This window comes from Haliotis asinina, chromosome 1 (genome assembly GCF_037392515.1).
Source record: "Haliotis asinina isolate JCU_RB_2024 chromosome 1, JCU_Hal_asi_v2, whole genome shotgun sequence".
NCBI classification, from domain to species: domain Eukaryota; kingdom Metazoa; phylum Mollusca; class Gastropoda; order Lepetellida; family Haliotidae; genus Haliotis; species Haliotis asinina.
In genome coordinates, this window is record NC_090280.1 from 6,391,805 (window position 1) to 6,402,366 (window position 10,562).

General features: G+C 42.9%; 1 protein-coding gene across 1 annotated transcript; it reads left to right on the top strand.

Moving 5' to 3' along the window:
* The first annotated feature begins 291 nt into the window (after positions 1-291).
* LOC137286605 (iduronate 2-sulfatase-like) lies at positions 292-1,949 on the top strand. Its single transcript, XM_067818557.1, has one exon. The coding sequence runs from the start codon at positions 328-330 to the stop codon at positions 1,858-1,860; it is 1,533 nt and encodes a 510-aa protein (XP_067674658.1). The 5' UTR covers positions 292-327; the 3' UTR covers positions 1,861-1,949.
* The last annotated feature ends 8,613 nt before the right edge of the window (positions 1,950-10,562 follow it).

Genomic DNA, 10,562 nt, shown 5'->3' on the forward strand with positions numbered 1-10,562 from the left:
AAACCAATTCAACATGGCGTAACAAACTCTCACCAGAAAACAGAGAATCGAATAAACTGGCAAACTCTAAAAATCTACAAAATCTCAAATCATTCCTGTCAACAGGAACATCAGTTCCTCAATATAACGTATGCACATAAGAATACATTACACTAAATATTGTTTAAGGTTCTCTCGATATTTCGTATCTGTCAACTGCAAGTGGCTGAGAACCACATTGACATTACAAGTCAAGGACACATAGATAAAGGCGTGTTCTATATAGATATGCTCATTTGTATAAATATTTCACGAGCGTCATTAAATTTGTCAATCGTGCATTGCACCATGATGTTGAAGGCAGCCGTGTTACAGCTGATGCTGATTGCATTAGCGGGGGCAAAGAAAAATGTTTTGTTTCTGGTTTCAGATGACATGAGGCCAAACCTCAATGCCTACTTGGGTCCAGACATGCCATCTCCTGTCCACCCCAAGATGCACACCCCGACTCTCGATGCCTTAGCTAGCAGATCCCTTGTGCTGAAGAGAGCCTACGTGTCTCAGGCTTTGTGCAGCCCTAGCAGAACAGCCCTCCTTACCAGCAGGCGGCCTGACACAAGTCACATATGGGACATTGGACCTTACTTCAGACAGGTTGGTGGTAACTTTACTACACTGCCGGAATACTTCAAACGTAATGGCTATCGAACTATTGGAATGGGGAAGATCTTTCATCCTGGCAGTTCCTCGGGAGGAGATGATCCCGTATCCTGGACGGATCCATATTTTCACGCAGAAGACAAATATGGCGCAAATGACGACCTTTTATGTGACGCAGTATCAGAGGAAAGAGAGAAAGCACAACCACTTCAGGATGAGATGATTGCGGACCATGCCATAAAGATTCTGCAGGAAGTCGCACCTAGAGCAAAGTCAGGTGAGCAGCCGTTCTTTGTAGCAGTAGGGTTCCATAAACCGCACATACCATGGAACTATCCTGCTCGTTTCAATACCTTCTATCCCCTGGAGAGTCTTCGCCCTGCACCAAACTATTATGCTCCAGTTGGAATGCCAGCTGTTGCCTGGCATAATTTTACGAACTTTGGCCTCTTTAAAGATGTTAAATCTTTTCACTTAAACAATATTGGCTACATAAACTTCACATTTCCACCTACACTGACCCTTGAACTTAGACAGGCTTACTACAGCTGTATCAGCTATACTGACTACGAGCTGGGGAGAGTTATTCAGGAGCTTGACAACTTAGGACTTTCTAACAATACAATCATATCCTTCTGGGGTGATCATGGGTGGCAGCTGGGAGAACATTCAGAGTGGGAGAAGCACACAAACTTTGAAGACGCCACCCATGCCCCCATGATGATACACGTACCTGGAGTCACAGATGAAGGTGTGGTGACAGAGCACCTGACGGAATTTGTCGATCTCTACCCGACTCTCGTTGATGCTGCAGAACTTCCTAAGCTTCCAACGTGTCCACCAAACTCACAGAACATCACTCTGTGCACAGAAGGTACGAGCATGGTCCCACTTATGACAAATCCAACAATGGAAAACTGGAAAACTGCTGCCTTCTCCCAGTACCCTCGAGGAGGAAACGGTCTCCATGGTGATGTAATCATGGGTTACACCATGAGGACAGACCAGTATCGCTACACAGAGTGGATCAACTTCAAAGGCAGACCTATCTATAAACCCATGTGGGACGAGCTGAAGGCAGCTGAACTCTACGATCATGTGAAAGACCCAGAAGAGAATTGGAACAGAGCCGATGATCCATCCTACAAAGACATTAGGACCGACCTGTCCAGGAAACTGAAGATTGGCTGGAGGGGAGCTTTGCCTGACAAACGCTTCTGAGATCGCCAGCATTAGCTGTATCTTGTTTTCTTGCGATGTTTTGTGATAAAGATGGTCAGTGTCACTGAATGACTTGTCCGTTAGTTCAATGTTGTCCTGTTGTCCATGTTGTTAGATTCCTGGTTACACTAGGTCTTCAGATTCCTATGTTTATCTTGGCAGGCTACTGTATGGATGAGGTGGCCATCTTTGTCCTCGTTTATGCTCGATGCTTTTATGGTTGTAATTGTTTGGTTCACATCATGAACCTCACAAATAAACACTTCATATGCATTGTCTCAAAATTTATATTATATATCCAAATATATATCTACATATCTCATATATATCTACATTTGTTTTATTAGCATGAAACGTCAAACAGAAAGTTTCCTTCCATAAAAGTGTCATTTCCATAAATGAACTAACAGGCAGTAGCCAAAGGTAGTAAGAATATTGGACATTGAGTATAGAATATACAGAAAAGTGCTATATATGTCCATGAACATAGCGTCGGAACCTTTAACCTTGTCTGAGGTATTGGTGGCGTTAGCGTGAGAGTAAGACACCAGGTTAGATCCGCTTTGGGTTGGTGTTTGCCGCACTCAGCAACATTCAAGCTATATGGCAGGGGCTAGTAAGTAATCGAGTCTGGACCAGACAATCAAGTGATCAACAGCATGAGCATGATCCGTGGGAACTGTGATGCGATGACACGTGTCAATCAAGTCATCAAGCCTGACCACACGATCCGTTAGTCACCTCTAAGGGCAATTATTGGTCACCGAAGACCACTTCCAACACGGATCTTCACGGGCGTAAGATACAAGGCTATAGTATAGCAATGTACTCTGGTTTCACCTCTGAGGACGCTGAGAGAAAAGTATAAACAAATCGTTGTGCGTTGACTGGTTCAGTTATTGTTTTGTTTGCTTTGTGGTTTTGTGTTGACATATAAGTGTATTAAGGAGAAAATGGTTGATGTATATTCTTCCTTGTAGTTCCAATTCCACCAATGTATAAAAGTGAATCCCCCTTGCATCATGGCTTGACGTATGGAATGGGTGAGTGAGATGGTTATACGCCGCTGGTAGCAATATTCCAGAAATATAGCGAGGGACATCAGAAACGGGCCTCACAAAGTGTACACTTGAGGGAATGGAACCCGAGTCTTAGGCGCGAGGAGCGAACGTTTTAACCACTACTCTACCCCAGCACCCTGGGGTAAAATATGCATGGTCATGTCATTGCTTGAAACAGAGTGAGAGCGACCTCACAGGCATCATAATCAGGAACAGAGTTGTTGAACTAAATAAAAGAAAATCTTTCGTTTAAATCTCATTGACATCTTCACTAAGAAGTCTCATTATGTCGGCCATCTGAACCCTCTGTCCTCAAAGACTGACAATATTTCTTGTGGGAGTGAGTCATGTTTAGAGACACACTCCGTTAGCTGGTACTTGGCGGAAATGATTGAGATAAGATATTCGATAAAATGTAAGCCTAATTTGCGGTAGATCTAATCTTTAACCTGAAATTTGAATAAGTTCCATTGGTTCGCGTCATGTCAGAGCGAGATCCAATCTGTCATAAAAGATACTGACATCTCTAAAATGGGATGCGTTTTTGCACCTTGTTTTAAAGGGTTTTTAATTGATCAGAACTAAAATCATTTTGTAAAAATCCACGTGATAGATTACCGTGTAGAATAAACACATTGCGTCATTGTATGATAATTCTTAAGACACAAATATAGAAACAGGAATTTAAACGTCCGACAGCCTTCAGGTTCGAACAAGCCCAGCAGCATATTCAATCGGTGGCAACAGTAAGAACGGTGACACCGGGAGTTCATCGAGAGCACCACACACTGGTTACAAATTAAAGGAGTTGAGGAAAATTGTTTGTTCAAGTGTAGCAAGTGTAATAAGGTGAAAATAGCATCCGTTATTCGAGAAACATATTTCAAATCTATTGTTAGCTCGTCTTAGTATCATCGCTAGTACTGCTGGGTAATATATTAAAGGATAGAGAATATGGAATACCTGTCAATCAGCAGAACAGAGTGGATTGGTCAAACAGCACGTAATGATGACTCACCGATGGAATGGTATACCTTTCAACGAATCGGTGGGATTGTATGGGTTCATGTGACAAGGGCAGAGCAGGCTCGAACACATTAAAAAGATACCGTCAGCACTAAAAAGTGGTGCGGGTAACCGAGTCAGCAGAACGTTCACGTCCCGATCGATCAACTGAGTGGTTATGTCAATGTTCGTAAAGGTCAAATTCAGGTCAGTTATTCAGCCTCTTTCTAATAACGTGACGTTGTCAGGGCATGACAACGCGTCAGGACATTACTACACGCCATCAGGACACAATGACACGTTGCTTCGGCGTGGTAACATGATGATAGGGCATGGTAACATAATGATAGAGCATGCCGCGACGTAGTCAGAGCAAGATAACAAGACGTCAGGTCATGATGACACGACTTCAGGCTATATGGGCATGCCAACATGACAATAAAGCATGACCACACGGGCATCAGAGCACGACAGCACGACATCAGGGCATGACACGACTTCAGGGCATGCTGAAAAGGTCAGGTCATGACGACATAACTTCACAGCATGTCAAAACGACATCACAGTATAACAACACACCTTCAAGGCATGAGAACACGACGTCAACCTAAGGGCATGGCAACACGTCGTCAGTCTCATGGCATGGCCACACGACGTCCGGGCATGACTACACGACGTCAGCCCGAGAGCATAACACGACGTCAGCCCGAAGGTATGAGAACGCGTCTTCAGCCTTAGGGTATGGCCACACGACGTCCGGGCATGACTACACGACGTCAGCCCGAGAGCATAACACGACATCAGCCCGAAGGTATGAGAACGCGTCTTCAGCCTTAGGGCATGGCCACACGACGTCCGGGCATGACTACACGACGTCCGGAGTAAGGCCACAACGTCAGCGAACTGATCACACATCCATTTATTTCTTTGACAACCTTGTTTTATGTGTCCCGATTTGGTCTGTCCTTCTCCGTTATGCTAACATCCTGATGTTGTTCAAGGAAGCGATAAACCAGTGTAACTGGGCCCCGATTTGGTCTGTCCTTCTCCGTTATGCTAACATCCTGATGTTGTTCAAAAAGTGATGAACCAGTGTATCTGTGATATTCAAACGTAAGGTTTCCTCTGCACATAAAGCGTAGAATCTATATATAACCGTGAGTACATCTTGATGGAGACATTCCGCTCACTGACACCAGGCAACACGGACGTATAAAGATCAGGATATGGTACAGGAAAAAACATCTATTGTTGCCTGAAACAATGGGATATCAAGGGAAAAAGGAAACAAAGGGTAGATATTATCATTTTGCTGATGGTGTAACGGATTTCATTCGTTCAACATCGTATTCACAAAATTTACATACGGAACATACGGAATGATAGTTAGCCATCAAACGTGAATTATATTAAATATGAGCTGGAATCAAAGGATTCTGAAAAGGCTTCACAGAATCCACAAGGAATAAATCGAATTTGGTACGGCAGTTTGGTTGGGTTCAAACAGAAGAATCAAATTCCTTCCAGATATTTGTTTGAAAATATACGGGTAATATTGAATTCCATCCCGAATAATACCGTTAAACATTATAGGATTTTTTTCGATTTGTGAATACCTTGGTTTCCTGTCATGTGAACGTTTAATCGGAAGAAGAAGCAATGAATCTGAAAACGATAAACTCTAACTAAAAACGTGTGCTATGCCAAAAGGCCAGAACGTCCGAACACAATGATTTGATTTTGTTATTATTGAAAACGCTGTACTCTGCAATATTCCTCCTATATGACGGCGGTCTGTAAATTATCAAGTCTTGACTAAACAGGCCAGTGTTCAACAGCAGCAGCATCTTCGCCTTCAGGATACGATGACATGAAAAATGACAACCAAGTCAGCGAACCCCACCATCCAAGAATAAAACTTCGTCACAACGTCGCTACTTCCTTTTCATCTCCGTCATCGACACTGTCCTTCCCCGAGATTTGACACTGCCCTATATCTGGCAATAGTTGATGTGCCCGACATGTCACATTGTGTGCGTGGGCGACAACGATTTGGCGAAACACCACAGCACAGGCATGACCTGTGAGACACCGGCCACGAGTCTGGTTCAGTGATAAGAAATCACTATACTTCTCTTCTGTCAAAACACGCAGTTGGGATCGCTCATATTTGGTTGCCACATGTAATGGTATCACAACTCAGTAGATGAATGCTCGTGATGTTGAAACCTGCATTTTTTATTTAAAAACAGAAATATTACTTACTATGGCAACAGACTACATACAAGCAAACCCAACCCTGAAGAGCGAATGCCCACGTGCTGACTATGGGTGATTGTACGAGCGATTCATGTGCGATTCATGCAGGGCGTGCTACTACAGCCGTTACCAGACGACGACTCATGATTGACATATTTACTTGACAGTGGCGATGTTAGTTTCACGCACTCTCTCGAGCTCTGGATAACCCAGACCCTAAACCATACAGTATTTCCTCGCCCGCTACCACATGCATGAGCATCGCTCTGCGCATTTGGGATCCGATGTGTCAACCAAGTCAGCGATCCTGACCATCCGATCCTCTTACAGCAAGCATAGGCGCCCTTTGTGGCAAGCATGGGTTGCTGAAAGCCTGTTCCACTCGATCGGGATCTTCACGACAGCAAGGTAGAGCTGAGCCCGAACATCGAGCACAGTAGAAGTTGATGTTCATGATCAGTGGTCTGGTTGGTTGTGATTTCGAGATCACAGACCCACGGGTCTTTGCGAGGATTAAACATTTTTTAGATGATCGAACCCCGACTGGAAAAGCTTCACAGCGCAATACACTGTGTTTAACACCATCATCGTGGATTATCGTGGATTGTCATGTCCAGCCCGATCTCCACGCCATGACGTCGTCGTTTTAATAGTACCAAATAGCCTACTTGGCAATGCATGCCTGCTTACACAAACCGGCCATATTTTAGTGGGTTAATCAAATAACCGGTCACAAACTAGGTTGCCGGGACGAGCATATTCATCACAGTTATACAACGGAGTGGGGCTTTTCTAAACGTTCAGCAGCGCTGTATATAGGTCCCACGCTATACCTGACAATACAGGCTAAGCTTAAACAGTTTGGGTAAACTGTTTGTCGACGAATCGGACTCTCAGTTTAACTGTGCATGTAAAGCGCTGAATACGTCAATAACAGGGAAGGGGAAAGGTTATCCCATGAAGGGGTTTCTTCCTGTAACTGAGGCAGCCTTTTCGTTACAAGAGAACGTGGTTGTAGTCAAGCGGTCAAAGTGTTCGCTCGTCACTCCTAATCCAGGGTTCGATTCCCCTCATGGGCACAGTGTGATGCCAATTTCTGGTGTCCCACGCCTTGATACTGTTGAAATAAACGGCGGACAGCCCAACAATTGTAAAGAAGACCTATAGCTTTCAGTGAGGTGAAATTTTCCACTGCATCAGCGTTTTTCCTACAATGCAGCAATCACACATTATTCATTATAGCACTAGAAGGTCCCACTGATGATTTGTGGTCGTGTGTTTGGTAGCTGTCTCCGGTAATGTTCTAGCTATTGTGATTCGAGTAACAGAATCTCACCAATAGTCTCAGCAATGTGAGGGGCATTGGAAACTAGACCCTTGACCACACAATCAGGTGATTTATAAGATGTGCAACGATTCACGCTGACAAGGACATTGATTGGCTCACGCCAGATACACAGGATGCCGTGGATCAACTGTAGCACGAAATCTCCAGGCTGAGTCTGTGGGAGCGATTGTGTTTTAAACTACCAACTGTCAGCACAGAGGTCACCAATGGCTAGAGATGCTAGTCCACAGAAAATATCTATAGTTGCAGATACCAGTCAGTAGAATATAATATCTAGTTGTTGGAGATATCAGTCAGTGGAAAATGTCTGCTTGTTGGAGATACCAATCAATAGAAAATATTTATTGGTTTGAGATACCAGTCAGTAGTAATATCTAATTGTTGGAGATACCACTCAATAGACAATATCTACTTTTTGGTGATACCCGTCAACAGAAAAATTCAATCTGAAAGAGTGTTTTGAGACAAGGGAACACATGGGCGTGTTCTTCAAATCCATGTTAAGGCAAAGTCGATCGTTACACCCAGATTTCAGCCTTACGACAATCTTGAGATGACTGTTGCGATTTGTCGCCGTCCTCCGATGGCCCTAGGAATAGCACACTATACACAGCTCCATACAAATCCCAACAATTGCATTCGGGGATCTTGTACATGGTTCAATGGAAATAACTCTCATAAAACCTAATTCAACACGCTGAAGTCAATCTTCATATAAGGTCCCTCAGCCTGCACAGCTCATGCATGGGGTTCCCGTTATCCCCATTTGGATTCCATTGACGCATCGTGTATGGGCACGATATTCTGTCTTCGTCTTGCAAGGACATGAAGCCTTCACCCACTTATGTTACTCCAGAATGAATGAAATATCAGCGACAACAACAGGAAATGTTGAATGCGCAGCTCCACATCAACATTTCGTGTCAATATTAATGAGCTCTATAATATTCGGTATATGTTCTGACATAAATATCAGCTCATTTGTTCATACAAAATGACGAATAGTATTCTATGGAAACTGTATTAGGGTATAGAGGAAAATTGAACACCTCATATTTAGTATTTTCCTACAATATGAGACGCATTAAGTATTATTGCCAGGTGAGAGAAAGGGTACGGGACAAATGTTTTCAAAGGAATATTGCTGGAATACTGTTGGAATGTTGCTGGAATATTTCTAAAAGATTCCTAAAACCAAACTTCACTCACTCACTGAAACCAAACTTTACCCACTCACTAACTGTTCATGTTGCAACTGTACAAATGTGCTGATCAAGTAACTAGGTTTTAAAGCAAACATTTAGTTGTTACAGAAACTTTCGGGGGCGTACGACATTCAATAGTTATGCATGATCTAATAAAATGTATGAATGCTTAGCTAACTGTTGTCACTGATGAAGGTGGTGTTTAGTGAAGCGAATAGCGAATAACGTAAAGTATGTGAGTGAGTTTAGCCATGGAAACTCGAACCCTGCTCTTCTGCGTAATGGGCGAACTGTCTAACCACTAGGCCACCCCACCGCCGTTATAGCTTCAGGTGAAAAGTAAACTATTATTGACATGTGACTAATTCTTCATAATCTACATAGACTACTATTTACACGAGGGGAGGAGGGGTAGCCCAATGGTGAAACCGTTTGCTCGTGACGCTGAAGACCAGGTCAATTCCCCACATGGGAACAGGGTGTGAAGTTCATTTGAAGTGTCCCCTGCTGGATTATTGATAAACGCGGCGTAAAACCACTCTCACTCACTCACTAACTCACTCACTCACTCACTCACTCTACACACTCTGCCTCTGTGTTTTTGTTCGTGGCTACCCGGATGAATCAGGGTTAGAACTGATCATCGGTAATCCATGGATGTTTGTCGTAAGAGGAAATTAACGGGATCGGGTTGTCACGTTCGACGACTTGGTTGACACATATCATCACATCCCATTTGCGTAGATCGATGCCCTTGCTATTGATCATTGGATTGTCTAGTCCAGACTCGATTATTTACAGACCGTCGTCGTCTAGATGGTATATTGTTGAGTGCGACGTAAAACCAAACGCATTCACTGTAAGGATCTCTGTGTGTGTGAATGTTAGTGTTAGAACTTCGTGTTAGTGTGTATCTTAATGCTAGTGTTACATGTATCTGCTGAAACAAATGCATTAATCCCTTCACTGGTCAGTTACAGAAGCTGCGTGCTAGTGGTTAGTGGATGGTTAGCTAGTTACATAAGTAATCGGAGTCAGAGTGTATTTGTCAATGGGTCAGTTTCCAAACTGAGGACGCTAAGCGCTGGTGTCCCACAGGGCTCAGTGCTTGGTCCTTTTTTATTTATTGTTTACATTAATGACATAGCTGATGAATTAGATTGCTTAACGCGTTTATTTGCTGATGACTCGTCGTTGGGTTACTCTTCTCAAGATAACAGGATTATTGAAATGAATCTAATTGCTAATTTAAGTAAGTTAAACACTTGGGGTAAAAGATGGCTAATTAAGTACAATCCAGAAAAGACTGAAGCTGTCCTATTCTCGATGAAAAATGATATCGATTTACCACATCTTTACTTTAATGGTGTCGAAATTAAATTTGTTGATAATCACAAACATTTTGGAGTTACTCTTACTCGCAACGGAAAACGGGCTGGCCATATTCAAGATATGATACAAAAGGTTTCAAAAATGGTTAATTCCTTGCGACTCTTGAAATATGTATAGTGTAGGGGTACTCTCAATAGGATCTATACCATGTTCATTCTGCCACATCTTGATTACGCATGTAAAGTCTGGGACAGGTGTACTCTAGAACAAATAAATAAGCTAGAACAGATTCAGTCACAAGCAGCAAGAATAGTTACTGGTCTACCGATATATACATCTCGGGAAATTCTTTACTTTGAAACTGGATGGGAAACATTACAAGTTCGTCGTAGAAAACGAAGACTATGTTTGATGTATAAAATTCACCATGAGATGGCTCCTTCATATCTAAAAGAGCTCCTTCCTTTGAATGTTGGTTCTAAATCTAAGTAT